The following is a 22,341-nucleotide window of genomic DNA, read 5'->3' on the forward strand; positions in this document are numbered from 1 at the left end:
ACAAATCGAAGAAAGCACCGATCGGAGCTCCTGGGTGGTTTCTTTTATCTATCGCCCGTCGCCGTCTTTTATTTATCACCTCTGCCCTTTTCATAAGCGCGCCCTGCTTGCGCAAAGGCGGCTTCTCTTTGCCGATTAGCAGCAGCCCCAAGACCTACGCACCGAGTTGACACTCAGTTGCAGGTACAACCCGTTGCAGGCAACCCATTCCGAGCCTACGCGGGTTCCCACATCCGGTCCGCCGCGCCAACGCGGGAGCCCAGGAGCGCCTGCTACACGTGAGGGGTGTGTCCCCGCGGGCCGGGCTGAGGGGTGGCGAGGTTCGAGGTCGGCTCCTCCCGCCTGAAGACGCGGAAGTGGCAGCCTCCGGCGGAGCAGGAGCAGCAGCAGCAGCAACAGCAACAGCAACAGAAGGACCCAAAGAGGGACTGGGTGGGACATGGCGCCCACCGGGCTGAAGGCGGTCGTTGGCGAGAGTGAGTGTGAACGGGCCGGGTGGGTCGCTTAACACCTGCGGAATTCGTGGCTGTGAGGATGGTAGCTTTCTCGAGTGGGGGAGGCGCGAATAGCGCCTTCCGTTCCACGTCGCGTTTTCCCGGGGTTTATTTATCCTAGGCTTCTGGTAGCAACAGGGGCTTCTCTGATAGGAGCAGGCTTGTGAAGTGGGGGGTGGGGGAAAGAAGAAGGGCGGGTTGACAATCCAGTCGCCTCCTCCTAACCCGCTTCTCATGGTCTAAGGTCCGAATATGGAAATAGGACTTCCTCAATTCTGATTATCTTTGTTGCTTGCATTTCTTCGTTCTTCCTGCTGCTTGCTTCTTAAATTCTTCGCCTCCACGCACAGCAGTTTATTCCGCCTTAACTAAACCGTCAACATATTTGCAATCACTAATCATTCAGAAGAGTCCCCTCCTTACAAAGCCTTAATTTTTTTTTCCTTAATGTGTCCTTAATTTGTTTTTTCCCCCAGAGAAGTAGCACCAGATTTCATGGGTTTTTGGGATATGGTGCTGTTTTTTTCCCCTGTCCTAAATCAAACTCTGTCTACACTTTATTTTCAAAGCGCTCCATGGCTTAGGACCCGGTTATTTACGAGACCACCTGCCTCCGATAACCTCCCACCGGCCAACACGCTCCCACAGAGAGGGTCTCCTCAGGGTGCCGTCTGTCAGGCAATGTCGGCTGGCGACCCCTCGGGGAAGAGCCTTCTCTGGGGGCACTCTGGAATGAGCTACCCCCAGGGATACAACTAATCCCAGACCTCCGGACCTTCCGCCGGGCCCTGAAGACTTTCTTATTTCAGCAAGCTGGACTGGGTTAAAAATTTTAATTGGGTGTATTTTATGGGTAAGGGGTTTTAAATTGGAGAAGCCAAAGATAATTTAATTTTGTTTTTAATTGCATTTTAATATTTGTATTGTGTGTTTTAATTTTGGCTGTTCACCGCCCCGAGTCCTTCGGGAGAGGGGGCGGTATAAAAATTTAATAAATAAATAAATAAAATAAATAAATAAATAAATCCAAATTTGCATTCTCCTCCTTAAGCTACCAGATGCTAAAGTTTTATTAAAAAGTACAGCATCATAATGTTTGGGGAAAGAACCATCACAAATTCATATTTTCCCCCTCACTAAATTTGAGCATTGTGCAACATTAAGCCATGAAATAGATAAGTTTTTGTCGACTTAGCATGTTGTGGGGAACCACCACTCACAGCTTAAGATATTTGAACTAGGGCGGGGGGGGATCAAACTCGATTTCATTGAGGGCCGCATCAGGGTTGTGTTCGACCTTGGGGGGCCAGGGTGGATATGGCCAGCTCAACGTCACTTGTGTCGGGGGTGCCTGTGGTGGCCCAAGCACTGTTTTCTGCCAGTGAAAACAGGCTCCCAAGCTCCGTTTTCAGCTGCGACGGCCTCCTGCAACCCTCTGCCAGCGAAAACAGCTGTTTTTGCACCGTAGGCTGGTCCTTTGCTGTTTCCAGGGTGGCCCCACAGGCCAGATCTAAGCACCCCGCAGCCAGATTTGGCCCCCAGGCCTTGAGTTTAACACCCCTTAACTAAAACATTGTGATTTGTTTGACAAAGGGTAATTTAAAAATGGGACTTAGAATACTGTTCTTCCAACCCAGGTTTAAAAGTAGAAGCTTGAATTGTTCCTCTTCTAAGTAAATTTTATTTGTATCCCCAAGGGTTCCATATCCAACACACCTTCCTCTTATTTCCCCCACAACAACAACCCTGTGAGGTAAAGGGTTGGGCTAAGAGAGAGGAAGTGGCCCAAAGTCACCCAGCTGGCTTTCATGGCTAAGGCGGAACTTGAACTCATAGTCTCCTGCTTTCTAGCTTGGTACCTTAACCACTAGACCAAACTGGTTCTGTATCTTCATAAGCTTATAAACATGTCTTCATGCTTGGGAATTCATTTCTTAGTAAACTATGTCATAATAAAATATTTAACTTCAATCTACCACTGATAATGGCCTACAATTGCAGGTGCAGTTGTAGGCCACTATCAGTAAGCAGCATGTACAGCTTTGAACCTTTCTTAATTACTTAAAATAAATGCCCTTGAAACTTGTACATCTTTGTTGCCTTATGAAGTTATTTAGCACCTGCCTACACTAGTGCAGCCTCAAGCCCTAAAACCTCTTCATTTCTATCTTCCTGATAAGACCCAGTATTTCTTGCTCTGCAATAAATTCCAAAACCTAGTAATGGTTTCAATAGTTTTGCTCAATTTCCTTACTTGAACTAGGAAAAGTATTGATTAAAGCAACCTGGTATTTTCCAAATATACTGATGAAATATATAATTTTTGAGATTGTTATTCCAACACATAGGGAGGGAACCAGGCTAGGTAAAACAGAATTAAAACATTGTAGTAGGAATTGATTAATGTTAAATTCTTATTCATGTTTTGATTATCATTGATGTGTTCTATCTAGTTCTACTGACTGAGCTCATTTTAACAAGGATTTGTGACTCCTCAGTTCTAGTATAGTTGAAACAAAATGGCCTCCCCTTCATCACCATAAAATATCCAACCAATCACAGAAATAAAGGTTGGGGTAAAGGAGTAAAACGTTGGAATGTCATTTAATTCTGGTATTCAAAGTAATGCTTGCACGCCAAAGTTTTTGAATTTTAGTACTCTAGTTAATCCTCGATTATTTGATCCCAAAAGAATAAGAAAAGGAAAATCAAATTTAATTTCTGCAGATAAAAAAAGGTTATACTGTATGGCCATACAATATATTGTATACTGTAGCTATTTGGTATGTTTATTATAAATGTAATATGTCTGATAGAAAAATTATTATTATCATTATCATGCCCTGAAAATTTTGAGACTGTTTTTGAGACAGGAGAAAGGCTAGTACATTGCTGATATACTAGATTTAAGAATAAATAAATATTCTAGCTCATGTATCATAAAGAGTTGGATTTTAATTGATAGTGTTTTACAATCCAAAGTATCTTTTCCCTTGCAGCATTATTTTACAGTTAATGGCCATTTTACAAATCAAGATCTTCAGTTAGCAAAAGAGGAATATTCCAGTTCTGTTGCAGGTTTAGGATACACCCCAAACTAAAATCCAATGATGCATGCATTGTTTGTTTACATTGTTTACAACCTTATGAGGTGTGCAAACAATGATCTGATTTCCTTCAGGGATGAAATGAGATCGCATTAGTTTAAACAAAATTGTTAAATATATTGCTATTCTCCTATAGACATTTTAAAACAATAGTTGAAAAAGTATGTAAATGTATTTCTTTTGAGTGTAAAGATATTTTAAACAAGATTGAAATCTTTTAATCTCTTGTAAATAAATCTCTTTAGCAATTATTAGGCACAGTAAGTATTTTTTTTCATACTTTAGCCCTTCAAAAGGAGTGTGTCTCATGTACTTTGAGAATAGTTTTTTTCCTTTTTGTGTATCATCTGATTCCTATAATTTGTGTTGTTAAGTACATAATATTTTAGTAAACATATTCGTTTTCTTTGCACTTTGGTTCTTTCATGTACCTATCATCATTTATTTGAAAAAGATTTTCACTACAATTTCAGAATGTTGGCATAATTCCCCTTCAACCACAAGTTGAACACACACAAGGAAAACAACCTACTAATCCTCTGTTCCAGACATTATGCCTGAAAATATTCTGCATGTTTTATCTGTGTGTAAGGAAAATAATTTTGAAAAGTTATTGGAGGAATTTATGCCTTGAAGTAAATATTGTAGCATTTTTATAATCTTATTGAACATTTGATTTAAAAGATAATTAATACAAAGTAAAAAGGAATGACAGAATAAATGCAGAAAAGAAAGAATAATATGCAGAAAGAAAAGAATATAGTAAAGAAAAAAATATATAAATTATCTCCTCCTTCATAATAAGTATAACCATTTTAGTAACATCACTTTCTCTTAAAATACAATAAATGATCTCTGCTTTCTCCATCTCATTTTCTATCAATAAGCAAATCTTTAAAACCTCATTCAGTCCTAATCAGTGAAAATCCATTAAGTTACCAGAGTAAATATATGTATTTTAACCTTGATCAAATAAACTTGCATCCCTTCCCTTTATTTTTAATTTTGATCTTTAATCCCTTCAAATACTGTCCTAGAATTTGATTTGTTTTCATTTTTTGTCATAAAATCCCTCAAACCTATAAGATTCTTTTGTAAATCAAATATAGGAAAGTTAGCCATATCACTGTTTTGGTTTGTTATTTCTATATTCTTTTTAATTATTAAGACATCAGCCGATTTCACTTGTATATCCAGTATAGTATCTTTTTCCATATCATTTTTGTAGACGTCATTTTTAAATCCACATTCAAATCAGACTGTCTTGTCCAGTAAAACCTGTTTCTCTTCCATTTTGTCTTTTAAATACAGTCTATCTATAATGACAGAGATTTTTAAAAGTAAAACAAAATCCTTTAATATCTCTGATTTTAAAGTATTTTGCTGCATTCTGTATTAGTAAAATTGTATTCTCCTTTAATTGTAATCGTAGTTTCTTCTGGTTTTCTCTAGTGCTCAGCCTTCAAAATCTGTTTTTTAAAAAGAATTCAAAACAGGAGCATTTATAAGATTTATAATTAAGATTTATAATTAATTTCAAAATCTTATTTCAAATCCACCTGGACCTTTAGTCCATTTGTAATTTTCCAAAATCTATGTTTTAATCACCCCTTTTGCTGTTTATTCCAAAATAAATGAATTTTTCTAATCCTCAAATCTGTATTCAAAATCTCTTTTGCTAAGAATTAAAAGAAACATACCTGGTACTCTAAAGTGTGCAATTGCAAATGTTTCTAATAACTTAAAAGCAAGTAAGCATTTCCAAAAGAAATGTGGCTAAGCAAACTTTATGTCCATTTTGGCTATATTATGGTTAGGTACTCCCAGTCTCTCAATTCACGAACCAATTGGTTGATCTGTTGTGCTAGAAGCTTCTTCAGGTAACAAGAGAATCCAGGTTCTCTTGGATTCTAAAAGACAAAAGAAGCATCCAATTCAGTGGTAAACTCCTTTGCAATCTCTGACTTCATCCAAATAGAAATATATTGCCGCTATAATCCAGTAATCTTTAAAATTTAATTATGTTTGCATTTTCTCTTTTTTAAAAAAATAAATAATTTTTATTGAGTATTTTACATTTTAAAATCAAACACACAATAGCAAAAGAAGTCAAGAGACAAAAACAAAAAACAAAAACACACGCACATCAGACGTTAAAATACAATACTAACAACAGATATATACAATTTTACAATTTTCTGCATCGACTTTTGTCTTTACTCTTAGCTTTATGTTTGCATTTTCTCATTGCATATAAGTAAGTTTACAAATTAGACTACAAAAAAGTGACACATCCTAGCGGAATTTAGAAAAAAGCTATGATTTGTTTTTAAAAGCTCCAGTTTTAACTTTCAGGTTGTCGTTTAATAAGTCCAGCAGCTAATTTCCAAATAAATACAGCTCAATTCCTTCCTAGAGTATTTCCAGTTGTGTTTCTTTGGAAAATGAAAAACAACACAACACATTCCTCCAGTTCAAAATTTTGAATAGTTATCCCTTTTCCCCAACTGTTTTTGGTCCCTATCATTTTTCCTTTCTCCCTCCATCTTTTCCTTAATCTACTGTAGTACTTCCCAGATTATGAACCAACTTTGGAGTCGATGTAAAGATAGAGATAAGTTGTCATATCCATCTAAGAAAATTATTTACTTAACAGACCCAGTCTTAAAGCGAATAAATAACTTGTAAAAGTATATACACTCAGCCCAACTCAGCTGACAGGGTTGTTGTGGGGAAAATAGGAGCATCAAAGGAGTATTGGTCTATGACCTGCACAACCTTTGTTTTTCGGTCATGTTTGCTCTGGTCCTTCAAGTTTCCTAATTTGGAAGGAGTGTGAGAATAATGTCTCCAATTAATGTCTGCTAGCTTTCATACTTCTAGAGCTTTATTTTAATTCTAGATCACAGAAAGGAAGGGTGGAACATAAAACACCCACAAACTGTAGAGTGCTTTCCACCTAGTCCCTTGTTTGCTTGGAATTGTCTTATCTTCCATTTTAATGAAAACCTTAATTCAGAGCTGTCACTTATTCTCCTTTTCATTACCATTAATGAAGGTGCAAACCAGTTCAAAGGATGTCTATGAATAGGGAAACAAACTATCTTTATCAGACTGAGCAGAAATAATTGGTTTAGAAGGCAGACACTGCTACTCAATAAATATTGCAGCGGGCTGTTCTTGGTAACATGATGTTCAAGGTTGAGTAAAGATATATACTGCATATCCATTTGCAGCTGGTTGAAAGTTTAATCTGATGTTTGGTACAATGTAGGGAAGTCAGCCTCCTTCTCTAAACTGCTCAGAGGCATGCAAATGTGATGGGTTTGGGGTATAGAAATTTGATAAATATTTTAAAAATAAATAAAGGCACCAGGTTAGAAACCGGGAAACCGAGTTCTAGTTTCATTTTAGGCATGAAAGCTGGCTGTGTGACTTTGGACTATTTATTCTCTCTCTGTTCAACTCACGTCACATGGTCATTGTTGCAAAAGAAAATAGGAGGAAGTAATATTAGGTATGTTCGCCATCTTGAGTTATTTCTAAAAATATTAAAGGCAAAATAAAAACATTCTAAAAAAAATATAATCTAAATGATGTTTACCTGCATTGATATAACAAACTGTAAGTAAAGATGTACAGCCTAAAGCTGCATGCAAGATTTAGTCCCAGAGCCCTCCAAATATTGTTAAGAAATTGTAATTTTTAATGTGATGGAAGTGAAAAACAATGAATGTAATATTAGAAACTAATTGTCTATTAACTATATCTAATGTTGCAAATAAAATCAATTCAAATTTAGCTTCTTCTCTGATTCCACTCCCAGCATGCCTGGGTAAAATGACCCTATCCTATAGCATGATTTACTTACTATAATTTCCACAACATAATAAGACAACTGTTATGCTTCATACAATTTATATTTCGCTGAAGACTACATTGAGATATGTTAACCACATTTTATCTCCCACTTTATACATTAGATAAGCATCTAAAAGTATATATAGAGAGAGAGGACTAGAGAGAAAGGGGGACCAAATGAAGTACAACTAAACTGTTGTGTGATTATAGAAATCAACCCTGGTGAGGCTTTCTTGCTTTCCCCCACATTTTCTTCTTTGGCATAGCTGTGGGGTGAAAATCAAGTGCTTTTATGTCCATTTGATAACTCTTAGTTTTTCATTTATTGACTTATTTGATAGATTTCCTAGAGCTCCTTTCTTCCGAGAGCTTAAGGTGGTGAACATAGAACTTCCCCAATTTCACCTCCACCATCCTGTGAGGTAGGTTCAGCTGAAGAGAAAGAGAAAAAGAGGAGATAAAAACCCAAATCACCCAGTGGGCTTCTGTGACTTGGGTTTCCCCTGTCCTAGTCTTACACAAAGTTAACCTCAACTTTAGTCAAATTATGTGACCCAGATTCATATTCCAAGATAGGAAGATGGCTTTTTTTTCAACAACATTAACAACCCTCTAGAATTCATGTGAAATGCTAAATTGGGACTAATGGAAAGTTGGAGAAAAGAGTTTCGAATCCCATTATAGCTGAAGTTAAAGGAATGAAAAAGAAACATAAATGAGTTCAAGTCCCAGTGCTACTTGTTCCTATAACAAAATGTTCATCATTGTTGAACATTTTGAACAAGTAGTATTTTTAGCCTAAAGAACAAAGTGCTTTTCTATCCATTTGTAAAAGCCATAGGCACTCAAAATGTTTGTGAAACTTCCTCTGTGACTTCCTTGCTTTCTAGCCAAAATATATTTGTAAATTATGATAGCCATAATCAGGCTGTGTACAGTGGGATGCTGCCCTTAAATGTGAAAAAAACTGCATTCCTTGTTTCCTATTCCTACAAGTAAAATATAGGACAAAGGTGGAGCCTAACCTAACCCTAACCCTAAAGCCAGAGTGGTGGCTGATGTCTTTTTAATAAAGATATTTTTTTTTAATTTGATTTATATGCCGCCCTTCTCCGAGACTCAGGGTGGGTTACAATGTGTTAAGCAATAGCCTTCATACTTTTGTATATTTATACAAAGTCAGCTTATTGCCCCCATAAACTGGGTCCTCATTTCACCTACCTTAGAAAGGATGGAAGGCTGAGTCAACCTTGAGCCTTGGAGAGATTCGAACCAGCAGCAAATTGCAGGCAGCTGTGTTAATAACAGGGTGCTTAGACCACTGTACTATCAAGGCTCTTTTGAGGTATATATTTTTATATTTAATTAAGGTATTACCAGTTATAGCTGTTCGATGGGACTTGAACCCACAGTTCTAGTATTGGCTCCAGAATTAAAATAGGAAGTCCCCAAAGCAGAGATAAATGAAGAGGATGAAGAGGATCCCAAGGCTGTCTGATTCAGAGGAAAAGTTGTTTCTCTTCTATGTATTGGAGCTGATTCAATCATAACTTTATTATTTATTACCTCAGATATATATATATAACCAAAGACACACACACACACACACACACACACACACACACACTACACACATATGAATGTAGGTCTTTGGTTATTCGGGTTTTCTCCCACGTAAAATTGGAAGTGTCTTGGCGACGTTTCGACGAAGTCTCATTCGTCATCTTCAGGCTGGTGTTTTCGGCTTCGTGCTTCTAGGAGCAATGTGTGATCGCAGCTGTTTCTTCCTTTTAACTGCCAGTGGGGGTGTGAACTGATTTGGTGGGAGGTTGGCTGTGTTCTGATTGGGTCGAGGTGTGTTCTGATATATACCCATGAAAACTTACATATATCTATATATTCTTTTTACGATCCTGTGATCCCTTGCGTTGGGAAGGGGTGTAGGCGACTGAATGGAGCTGAGTGTTTACTGGCCAGATGCCCTTACTGAGGCCTATGCAGAATTCGCAGCAGATATTTTCTCTTTGCGCTCTGATAGAGAAACATCTGTCACTGCCCAGGATTGAACTTCCAACCTTCTGCATGGGAGGCAAGTGTCTTCACCTCTAGGCCACTGTTCCATTCATTTATTACCATATATACTCCTGTAGAATCCTATCCATAGGTAAACCAACCCTCTAATTTTTAACTAAAATATCATGAAAAATGCACTGCCCACAGATAAGCTGAGTCTTAAAATGTTTGTATATTTTAATTTTTACAATGGGTTTTTCCATGTGTTTTCTGGCCAGAGCCTTGGGTGGTTGTGCTTGTTTGCTAATATCTTTGAAAGTTAACACTAGTACAAAGGGGTTGTAAAATGCAATGTTCGTGAATATTAAATTGGAAGATCTAACACTGAATATTGTCAAGCGCTTAGAATGGTTAAATTATTTTTAAAGTTAGAACTAATAAATAAATGTTTTTTACCTGTTGGTTTAAAATAAATAGCGAAAGTTGCAAATCCAGTATGTTTTCATCATTAAGTTGCACTTCAATGAAGAATCTTAGTTTCAATCCACATGTGATCCTGAAGCTATTCACAGTCAGAACCTCTGTTTGAACTAAACCCATCCTCATATGGTTATGTGATGAAGGTCAAATATTCAGAGATTTCCATGTACATTACTTTGGACTTCTTGAGGAAATGCAGGCTATGATTATAGGAAATAAAATGGAAGGTTATCTGTTTTGTCAAATATGGAAACCAGACTCGATACCACATTGCCTGCCTGATAACTCAGTTGGTTCAAAATTATTTTTTTCATTAAATGAAATTATATAAAAGTTTTTCAAGAGCTTTTATCAATAGTAATGTTCAAGGGGCTGTACAAGAGTGCATGGATAGGTGTGAATCATTTCCTGCTAGAGAACTTCTTAAGGACAAAAGCAAATGAGCCTGGGAAGATGAGAGTACTTATATACTGAATTAAGAAATCAGGTGATGGAAAAATAATTCAGTAGTTTGTCATCTACCTTTTTGAAAACTCTATGGGAATACTATTCTAATATGCCTCCATAATGTGTCTTAGATATTTCCCATTTGGTTTTACTTTACTATTCCTTCAAATAGTACCCAGTCATAACCATTATATCTATTTTCTTTTTAAACATTTTTTCAAAATTTCATTTGTATTTTTATTGTGTTTTAATTTTATGATATTTTTATTCAAATTTGCATCCCTCCCTTTCTTTTCTTTAGTTCAACTTCTTCTTTGTTTGTATATAATTGCTTTGTGGGAAGGGAATGTGAATATGATAGAAATTGAGATTCTTATGTCAATTTTAGAAGCACTATAACAAACCAGATTCCACATCAGAACAGGGTTTTGAGAGGGTTATAGAGAGAATAGAAAATGGCCTTGATGGACACAGGGAAGATTCATTTCCAAGGCAATTATCAGTCAGTTATTTCGAAGACTGCTGGGGAAATGGAGAAGGCCTCATTTTCTCTTCTCAGTTTGAATTCCACCTTCTCTCTGTTTTACAAAGACAACCTGGTTTTTTTCTCCACAGAAAGCAAGGGCATGGTGACCTCACTTTGTAGGTAGCACAGGGCATGTAACTGTATTTCATGCAGATGTAGATTCCATTTTCCAAGATTATGTGCACTAGGTATGTCAGAGTCTGTCCAGCAAGAAGGACTAGCAAGTAGGCCACAGTCTTGAGTGGAATGCTTGTTTTAGATAATAACTATACCTAGCCAGGGATCCTTTTCCTTTAAAGTTGCCAGATCTGAGATCTAAGTGATCAAGAACTATGTGGTAATAGCAATGAATAGATTGATAATATGCTTTGTGGAGCTTTACAAAATCTTTCCACTCCACATATAAAAGCGTCAGAGTCACATTAGGAAGTAACAATTTAATATGTATAGAATAGATGGTCCTTAACTTACAATCACAACTGGGAGCAAAACTTCCATTACTAAGCATGGTGGTCATTAAGAGAGTTTTGCCTGATTTTACAACCTTTGCCACGGTCATTAAACAAATCCAGCTTCTCTTTTGACTTTGTCTATCAGAAGCTGACTGAGAAGATCACAATTGACAGTCATATGACTCCAGAATGCTGAAACTATCATAAACACATGCCAGTTGCTAAGTGCCCAAATTTTGATCACATGGTCACTGAGACACCACAACAGTCAAGTGCCAGGACTAGTCATAAGTTACTTTTTTCAGTGCTGTCCTAACTTTGAATGGACACTAAACAAATGGTGATAAATCAATAACTACCTGTAACATTTACTCATGAATTTTAATAGTGTTTTCCCTCTCTTGCCTCTTCCAATTTCTGGTACTGTAGATTGACTTGCAACTTCCCAGTGTTGAAACTGACTTTCTCCTTGCAAGCTTCCCATATATACAGTAAATGGGAAAGCCAGCAGGCATTGGAGGGAGGCAGGGAGGAAGAAAAATTTTCGATGTTCCCTGCCAGCATTCCACAAAGAAATTTAATGGTGAAGCCAGCAAGAAGTCACTCTTGCTCCCGCTGCTTTTTTTTTTTTTTTTTTTGCCTGCTCTGTGGTCATTCTATTTCTCTGTTTAGATAAGGAAAATCTCTGAGATGATGACCCAATAGTCACGGGTCATCATCTCACAGGTCTATTGTACCCCAAATTGAACTAACAGTAGTATTAGATTTTGGCTCAGACTTCGCAAACAGAATGTCATTTGTAATAAGTGGGAGAATCAAATGAGTTATGCTCAAGTATACAATACATATATAAGTATTCAATCTATAAACATGCTCTTGTACCCACAACATTGGTCCTATTTCAAGAATCTCTGTTCTTGGCTACCTATTGTCTGTTAAATGTTGCTCTCTCACTGATTGTTTGTTTTAAAGACAGATTAGTTTGTTACATTCTCATCAGCCTCTGATCTGGCCTCTGGCACCAGCTTCAAGTGGGTTTACTTAGGACGCTGCTATCTACTACGAATTACTCTGCTCACAGACCCCATAAAGCATTTGTTCCTTAATTAATTCAGCACCACACTTATACTACAGTTCTAGATATATTTAGTAAAGAGTAAGCCCCATTGAATTTGTAGGAGTATGCTTCTGAGTAATAACTTATTACTCCTATCCAATGTGTAGATTAAGATTAATAGTAATGGTCCCACAGTTAGGTACAACTGAGAGAGGACCAGTGGTAGTATCCTAACTGAGGTGCTCACTTTCAGGTGGATTCTGGTGAGCTCTCTGCTGTATTCTTTTAGACAACAATGAACAAAATGCCTATTTAACCAGGCAGAGGGCAGAAGCCTCTGAGTTGTCACAAAGTTTGATTCCCAGTTGATGTCAGGGCAATTGAATTCCCCTATTCTCAAAGTGACGCGTTTCCTAGATACCTTGGCCATCTCGTCTGCGAACACTTTGTCTGTATCTTCTGCTTGGTTGAGTGTCCTGAAACCCACACCAGTACTGTCATTTTTGCTTGTTTCTTCTTAATATTCACGCAGGCACTTTCAGCAGGGTTTTCATCCTTTCATTCTCTACATATAATGAAGCTCCAGCTCTCAATTTGTTGGGCCTGTTTCTTTTTAATAAATTATATCCTTCCAGGAGAGAGAATCTTCAACTTCAGACCATAATTGGAACTGAAAGCAGTCATAAAATGCCTGGTCATAAAACAAGAACTGTGTTGTACGGTATTCTAGTCATGAGAACTTTCCCACCATTGACTGGCAGTCAATCAATGGATTTATGCCTAAAATAGTATGCAGCCTTATGATAACTTAAGCATGTGATGAAAGCATTTTATCTTCTGCTTTATATAATTACTGGCTAGGTAAATTATTTTAATCTTTTATTAAATAAATCAACCCAGATTTCTTTGTTCCAGGTTCAGTATGTTACTCACTATGTAATACAGGTACACATTTATGAAAATTCATGCTTTAGTTTTTTTCTGCAGTTAGCTGTTTTGCATGGGAAGATGTCATATGGAGCCTGCTGTACTCAGTCAGGGGTCAGGCACTGAAATCCTTCCATTTATCTTGTTGTAACCACTTTTTAGAGCTTGTTTTACATTCTCTGGATATTACTGCAACTTTCCAAACCAGTATTACCAGTTCTTTTTTTTTATTTCTATCTGTCCTGTTAGAATAAGTGTGTGTGAGAGAGAGGCAGACAGACAAACATTTGGTGCAATCTGAATATTTATGCACTTTAAGTGCCTGGTAGATTATTTAATTAACCTGTGTGATTAATTTAGATAACCAAAAAAACAGAAAAAACAACACTTACTATTGAGCTGCTTTCTGAAGATTAATTCCATCAAATTTCATTTGGATTCATAAACTCAGGCGCTTTATAAATATATTCAGTATTTTTAGTAAAGAAGGACAACTTATCTCATTCCTAACCACTAGCTCAATTTTCTGTTTGAATTTTAAGAGAATTATCAGGTATTTGGACATTACAGCTCAAGAGATTGGTTCAAGCTGGCATATAGTTACTGTTGTAGGAACAGCTTTCTATAATTAATCCATGAGAAACATCTGCCATTTGTCAATTAGAGATCAGAATGAGTTTTAAAAATAGAAATCTTGGCTCTTATTTCTTTTCATGGAAAGACTAATGTGTTGACTAGGGGAAAATGAGCTTTGGACCGAGGATTCCTGGAATTTAACCTCCTCTCTGAGCAGGAGTACAATCAACAGGGAGCTCTTTTTTTTTTTTTCTGCAGGAGAAGCAATATTAAAATCATACTTCCCTGTCATTTGGGACAAGTCAATGCCCTGTTTTGTGCTGAGACGGAGGAATCTGGAAGTTATAGTTTCAACATATCTGAAAGGCTGATTAAAAGCTTCTGGATTCTTATTAATATTTGCCATTTTTATTGCCATCTTGAAAATACAATCGCAATAGCACTTAGACTTATATACTGCTTCACAGTGCTTTACAGCCCTCTCTAAGCAGTTTACAGAGTCAGCATATCCCCCCCCCAACAATCTAGTTCCTCATATAAGAAGCAATATTTATTTATTTGTTTGTTTGTTTGTTTGTTTGTTCGATTTATATATGCCGGCCTTCTCCGGAGACTCAGGGCAGCTTACAATGCATTAAGCAATAGCCTTCATACTTTTGTATATACCTGCTTAGTAGGGCTTTCCCCCTCCCCCCCAACCGAGCGGTGTTCTTCTTTATACAAAGTCAGCTTATTGCCCCCACAAACCGGGTCCTCATTTTACCTACCTCTGAAGGATGGAAGGCTGAGTCAACCTTGAGCCTGGTGAGAATTGAACTCACAGTAATTGCAGGCAGCTGGCAGCTAAGTACTACTTTAACAGCAGTAATTTAGTCCACTGAGCCACCAAGGCTCTTATTGTGATTCCTTGGGTCACTGCCAGCAATCTTTCTGTTTTCAGTAATTGGTCAAATTAACATGGAGTTATAGAAATTGCATTATTGAATGTTCCCCCTCCATATTGTTGTAATGCAGCATCCTGTTTATTTACAACTATGTTTATCTCACTTTTTTCAGTAAAATATTTTAAAAGTCACACATAATATATTCTAAATTCAAATTAACAACTTTAAATGATGTTTTTCTAACAGTAGTCTTCAAACTGAATTCAGGGAAAATTCAACCAAACATCCAAATAAGATGAATCCTGCACTGGAAAAATATTAGCCAAGAATAGTTGCACAGACAAGGCAGCAATATTAAAAAGGACCTGCCCATCTGCTTCATCTTTCAAGGAGAAATGGGGGTCTCAGAATCAGGCCTCTAACATTGCGTTTATGTACAACATACACAGCCTGCTCTTTACAAACAGAATCCAATGCAGAGTTCACAATACCAGTTGAAAACCTAAAATACTGTATTTAGCAAAATACCTAAAAGATAAAGTTAGAACCTCCAGCAGAAAAAGCCACAAATGCAAGATTTTACATGCACCGGAAAGCTTTCAGACTTATAAAACTAGGGTAAAACGAAAAAAAACCCTTCACTGAATAGTGAAAAGACTATAACGTAGTCAGATGAACCTTTCTTAGGAGAGTATTCCACAATACACAGTATTTTATTATAATATCTAAAACATTTTAAAAACAGCCTCCAAAAATCTTTAAAAACAGAAGGACTACTAATGGTCATTTTGCCTCATGATAACAACAGGCTTCTCACAGCATGTCCTTGCCTCTAAATAGCAAAATGTTGCCATGGAATAGTTTTTCTGTCACCTGTATAAAATTCCTCAGGGCAACCTGTGGGCATTCCACAACCAGGGTGCTATCACTGGGCGTTCCTCTCAAATAGCTACCCTCTTATTTCACACAGTAGAGGAAAGCTTCTGAAGATCTTGAAGACCAGGTCAACAGATGAGGTGAGGTGCTGTCCATGCTGTGCGGGAATGGTCTTTTAAATAGTTGATTCCAAAGAATTTGAGATTCTCCTCAGAGATGTTGCTGTGTGTCAGAAACTGAATACTTGCTGCCGCTTCAGAACATGGGTTTCACCCTCCTGCTCTAAAACTCATGCAAAAACATCTGCTATGTGTGTTTTGTGATTTTACTCATTTTGGCTTGTATCAGTGTCAAGAACAACCTTTCTTATTGTGACAAAAAGCTATTCTGGGGTGATAAGAAAATTATTTATCTGGCACAGGACTCAGCTAATCGTTCTCATTGTAACCAAAAAAAAGCCTCCATTCTAACTTAATTGACCTTCACTTTTCAGAGATCCTGAATGATGTTATACACAGCATGAAGAAGGAAGGAGAATGGAAGGTTAGTACACCTCTGTGTCTTGGATGAGTTAAATTTGTCTGATCAGTTTACTAATCTAAATTGTATGCAACTGCACTGGACGTTTATGTGTTTTAAAAAAAATATCTTAATTCATCGTATAGTAAACTCTGGGCCTTGTGTTCAGTAGACCTGCTGTATCCTTCACCATGACTCTTAAGGTTCTGTATGCTTCTCATATCTTTTCCTGATGCAGCAAGGTAGCAAGTGAGCCTTGAAATTACTAACTGAGACAGACAAAGATGTTATTAAATTAGTTTTGCTCTACTGGGTTTGCAAGTGTGTTATGTGGCTATGCTGATTATCTCATATCTTCCTTACAATTTGCTGTCAAGTTAGTAAATATTCTCCATTTCAGAATATTCTGAAACATAATTGACTTTTTAAACTATACACACAGAGTTTTTACACACACACACACACACACACACACACACACACACACACACACAGATGGAGCCCCCAATGCTGTGACCAATCTTGCATTATACTAGCCGAAAAAGTACTAGCTAAAGATAGAAAACAGATCGGAAAGTATCATTTCCTTTACTTTTCTGGAGAGAAGTTACATCAATGAGATACTGGGTTTTAAAGGACTCTCCAATGCAAGTAAAAATGTTTTAAATGCTACCTCTTCTCTATAGTAGTCTCAGAATTGGACTAATAAATGCTGACTGACATATCCCTTTACTAACAAAGTGGTACCAGTATTATGATCCAGCCATTTCATAATGATAAAGATGTCTTAGAAAGCAGGTCAGATCCCCAAACTAAAAACTTCCAGGCTTATTCTGAAAAAGGATTTGGTGGGAGGTGGGGGCAAGAAATGGATGTGAATATGGGCATATTTCAATTATCTATACACGTTTGGGAGTAGAAATAAAAAATTGGAAGACCAATATAGAACTGAATAGGAGAATAGGATTCCCTGGTTTTATAATTTCATTACAAAGAAGGAAGTGCTATAGGAACATGAGTGTAGCTATTTATGCCTTTTTGTGTAACTAACTTTAATTATACCTTTGCCCCACTTTAAAAATTGCTTCTTTATATTATAATACTATTTTCCTCTCTATCCCTGAAGGTCCTCATTATGGATCATTCCAGCACCCGCATCCTTTCCTCCTGCTTTAAGATGTCAGATCTCCTGGCTGAAGGAATCACAAGTGAGTGGCACATGCAAGATACTATCTGCCTATGGTTGATCCTGTCAGCAGAGGCCTTCATTAGAGCTGGAAAGGCTTCTATCTTTTGTGGCACAACTCTTTGCCTCAGTTCCCAGCCCAGTGTATCCATCCAGGTACAGCTGGGCCCTGATTTCTTTAGATCAATCTACAGTAAGATACTGTAGATACTGTCAGAATTAGATATATATATCCTTTTACTATTTTTTTTCCTCCTTCCATACCCCTAGGAATTTTGCCCAATTCTTTGTCCTTCCATCCAGACATCTAATATACATTTTACTTTCTTCAGTTATTGAAGATATAAACAAGCGCCGGGAGCCCCTTCCCAGTCTGGAAGCCATCTATTTGATCAGCCCCATTGAGACGGTAGGTCCATTGCCTAGTTAGGCAGTTAATACATTGATAAATACCTCCTTAAAGATAGAGCCTGTGAAATTTCCACAGATTCCTAGGCTAGTAATTAGAACTTTCTGCCAACTCCTTGGAAAGGAGAAAAAAAAAAGGTGGGAAGAACAAAGGCAAATGCTTTCAATTTCCCTGAAGCCTCAAGAGGAATATTATCCACCCATAGATCACAATGATTAAGGGTGGTTAGTATAACTGGAGGGTCAAGATGTGGGAGTTAGTAGAAAATGTTTGGGATTTGTACAACTGCTGCTAACAGCCTGTTCTCTATTTGCAGTCTGTCCGTGCTCTGATAAATGACTTTAAAAGCACTCCCACATTCACCTACAAGGCTGCCCACGTCTTCTTCACGGACAGTAAGTTCAAGAAATGTTCTCAGGCAAACAAGAAGATTGTGTAGGACTGTCTTTACTAACTTGGTGTCTTCTAGATTGGGGGATCCTGGGATAACATTTATTGGGTGCTGGGTTAATGAAGAATAAAAGCAACTGAACAGTTACTTAGCCAATCTAAGTGTTGACTTGTAATACATTATATTCTTTGCTATGAATGAAAGGGCTTTATACAATTGCTTGAGATATAATAGCAGAGCTGTATGGCTGCTGGTCCTAGGGAGATGGGGTTTTTTTCTTCCATTTAATCATGTCTGATGCTCAGAGGCTGCCTGGACAAGTCCCTGCAGTTTCTTCACAAGGTTTTTCAGTAGTGGTTTGTCATTCCCTCTGTCCTAGATCGGAGACAAAGTGAATGGTCCAAGTTCACCCAGTTGGCTTTGTGCCCAAGGCAGAACTAGTATTCAGTCTCCCAGTTTCTAGCCTGATGCTTTAACTATTACTCCAAACTGGGCTCTCTAATCCATAGTTGATGCATTTAATCTATTTGATTCAAAATTGTACAATTCATGTTAAGCCATGATTTGTTTAACTGTGATTTGATGACCCAAAGGTGCTTTTTCAGGAGGCAACTGGACTTCCTTGTTTTTTTTTTCCTGAAGACGCTTCGCTTCTCATCCAAGAAGCTTCTTCAGCTCTGACAGGATAGTGGGGAATGAAAAGCAAAACGTCTTCAGGGGGAAAAAAAACAAGGAAGTTCAGTTGCCTCTTGAAAAAGCACCTTTGGGACAACCATGACCTGGATGACCAAGGAACTCTACAGACTCATGATTTGATGAATAAATTATTTGGTTCATGAATTCTGTTGAGAGGTAAACTATGTTTTACACACCGTAATGGCTAGATTCATCTAACACATTGCATCCCAACTGACAAAAAAATTATGTCCTAGTGTGGGTCATGAACCCATTTCACTGAGATTATGAATTTTGCTAGACCCCAGAGAAGAAGTTGACCAAGAGGGCTCAAAAGTAAATTTCTATTCTGAGGCATTTATGAAATTTTAAGTCTACTTAAGTGTTTCTGGGGTTGACCTATAACCATAAAAAAAACTTTCAGTAAAATGAATGGAGGATGATGAACATTAACTCCCACCCTTGTCTTTCAGCCTGCCCGGATGACCTCTTTAATGAGCTCAGCAAGTCCCGGATCACAAAAGCAATCAAGACGCTCAAGGAGATCAATGTTGCATTCCTTCCCTATGAATCACAGGTGAGGAAAAAAAAGGGAACAGAGCAGGGACCTCTGATTTTCACTATAGTCTCAAGGTTGTAAGGATACATGAATTAACACTTTTGCTCTGAGAGATTTCACTTTTCATAAAAGTAATTATATCAAGCTACTAGCCATCACTAAAATCCTTGTAGAAGAAAAGAAGCAGAGCTTCTTTTAAGGGTCTATGGAACTTAAGGGGGAGGGCACGATGGCTCAGTTGTTAGGAAGCCAAGCTTGTCAGCTGGAAAGCTGACAACCCGTGTTCAAGACCTGAACACTGCATGACGGGTCATGCTCCCATACTTGCCACAGCTCCTGCCCACTTAGCAGTTTGAAAGCATGAAAATGTGAGGAGATAAATAGGTACCACTTCGGAGGGAATGTAAGTGTTCCACTTTCACCGCATGCTCTGCTCTGTGGTGTGATGTCATGTTGGCCATGTGACCACGGAACCATCTTTGGACAACACTGGCTTTGTCTGCTAAGAAATGGAGATGAGCATCATCGCCCCCTAGAGTCGGACAGGACTGGTTAGGGGAAACCTTTTTCTGTAGAATTTGAGGGCGGAGCCTGTGCAATTATGGAGATTATGTCCTGGTCCTTTCCAATTGTTTTGGATTCCAACTGTCATCAGCATGGCTAGTGACAATTTGGAATTGTAATGGCAATTTAGATAGGCATTGTGAAAATCGACTATATTATAAAATCATTATGAGAATCTACTACATTCTAGTAAGTGACCAGAATCATCAATACATTGGACTCATGTAATGTATATAAACTCATGTTTATATATTACATGAAATTCCAGTGGGTAACCCTTGGAGTTCTAAAAAATAATCTGTAATCGTCCCAATTTCCAATTTGAGCAAAAGATTTGCTTGACCCAAGTGTTGAGAATGGGGTTTTTTTTGTCAGTCTTCTTGATCAGTTGTGTCTATTACATTCACTTCTATCTTAAGTCAAGTAGCCCGCAGCTTATTCTCATGTATTTGAATAGAGAGGATGATTTTCTTTTCAAATACCATTAACTCTGATCCTACCAGTGGTACGATGACTTGAAGTTCTGAATGAGGAAACTACGTCTAGAGGAGTGACATCTAAGGTCATAGTATCCTGACAAATACAGAACAGGAGTTAATTCAGGGCGAGTGGTTCCTGGAGGAACAGACTATTTTTAAGGAAGGACAGCACTATTGTGAAAAAAAAATGTTACCAGAACACTGTATGAGTTTACACTGCCTTTCTCATAGATCACTAATATAACTCTCCCATTTTCCTCCCATTTCCTCTCTCCTCCTTCCTTCTCTTCAGGTGTACACCTTGGACAGCGCTCAAAGTTTCCATCATCTCTTTAGCCCCTACTGCAGGGAAGATAAAAACAACCACTTAGAGAAGATGGCAGAGCAGATTGCCACACTGTGTGACACCCTCAAGGAATACCCCTCAATTCGCTATAGGAAGTTAGTACAAAGGGTAGAGGGTGGGAAAAAACGGATATTCTACCGGTGCTCTGTTTAAAACCATGTAAAGAGAATGAGGACAAATTGGGATGTAATACTTGACAACACTGGGGTGCAATTGTGGAGCATATCAGGAGGCCACATCTGTCCATTATGCAATGAAGCATCCTGCTACTTTTAGTTGATGCAGACGGGGACCGGCCTACTTCTTATAATGAATGTCTGCTGCCAGACCAGTTCATCTGCAGGATCTGATGCTTTAATCATGTGCGGGACATTGTTTCATCAGTTGAGCTCCCTGGACACATCTCTGCTGCCAGGGATTGAAAACCAAGTTTCTTACAGTATATGTGTATAAGAAAGTGGGCCAAGAAATGCAAGAGGCAAGGCACTCTTTACTTGTCTGGGCATTGGTTTCCCTTTTAGAATGCCAGAAGCCCTGTTTCTAAATAACTATGCATTTGTGGTTGCAGTGGTTCTGAAGAGTGTTGCCTATTGGCCCATGCAGTATTGGCGAAACTGAATGCCTTCAAAGCAGACAACCCAACCATGGGAGAGGTGAGCAATCCCAGAGTATGCCAGAATGTTGAAGAACAGGCTGGTGGGTTGAACAAAATAGCAAAGACTGTTGTGTCACTTAGTGACGGATTTAAGAATGAACAGGTTGGGTGTAGAAATGGAACATTTTCTAGTCTCTCATCTCTAGTTGGAAGAATCTAGTCTCTCATGAAAAGTTGGAAGAATCTGTCTTCCAAATACTATCCTTGATTATAAACAGCGTATTTAATTTAAGTAGAAGTGAAGATGCCCAGCCAAGCATTGTCAAGGTGCTTTTCACAAAGGGCTCCAGGAGAGGCCCTTTGGCAGTGGGATAGTTCTTTCCAAGTCACATTTAGACCTTCACTAAGGACCAAGGTCACAGGGAAAGATGACTGCAGTCTCTTTTACTGTGGGATATCTATTTAATTGGAATAATACTGTGTACAATGGTTCTGCTTTAACCCTTTCCTGGACTTACTATTCAGCACATCACTTTCTCCAAGTGGCATTTCTAGTGGGTGAGCAAGAAGTCAGAAAACCAGACAGTGATCAGAAAAATAGAGACAAGATTGAAGCACACTATTTGCACAAATTCTCACTGCTGCATTTCAGTTCTAAATAAATTGTTGTGGGAAGTCCTCCAGGTTTTCCACATACCATCTAGTTAGCTAATAACAAATGCCCACGTCCTGCTGTGGTGCCTCACCATGGCAATGGGGATATTTCTGCGATGGGATGAGCAAAGAATGCCAAGAATATATATTCCCTGAAGATTTACCCAAGGCATGAATTGTCCAACTAAATTTTCTCAGCTGTCCAGCTAAAGAAAACAGGTACCTATTACGCTCTACAAAGATGCTGGAGGCAGATGATCACTC

The 22,341-nt window shown here is 38.1% G+C and overlaps 1 protein-coding gene across 1 annotated transcript in view; it reads left to right on the forward strand.

Annotated features, from left to right (window-relative positions):
* The first annotated feature begins 370 nt into the window (after positions 1-370).
* The window catches only part of STXBP2 (syntaxin binding protein 2), a 34,365-nt gene continuing 12,394 nt past the window's right edge, over positions 371-22,341 (forward strand). Inside the window, exons 1-8 of the mRNA XM_070937419.1 lie at positions 371-476; positions 16,194-16,243; positions 17,346-17,427; positions 17,738-17,814; positions 18,131-18,209; positions 19,354-19,457; positions 20,775-20,923; positions 21,397-21,481. Coding sequence (XP_070793520.1) covers positions 440-476; positions 16,194-16,243; positions 17,346-17,427; positions 17,738-17,814; positions 18,131-18,209; positions 19,354-19,457; positions 20,775-20,923; positions 21,397-21,481 — 663 coding nt within the window. The 5' untranslated portion in view covers positions 371-439. The remainder of the gene's footprint in view (positions 477-16,193; positions 16,244-17,345; positions 17,428-17,737; positions 17,815-18,130; positions 18,210-19,353; positions 19,458-20,774; positions 20,924-21,396; positions 21,482-22,341) is intronic.

The sequence above is a fragment of the Pituophis catenifer genome, unplaced genomic scaffold, assembly GCF_029215685.1.
Source record: "Pituophis catenifer annectens isolate HBS135680 unplaced genomic scaffold, rPitCat1.0.hap2 SCAF_2, whole genome shotgun sequence".
Taxonomy (NCBI): Eukaryota; Metazoa; Chordata; class Lepidosauria; order Squamata; family Colubridae; genus Pituophis; species Pituophis catenifer.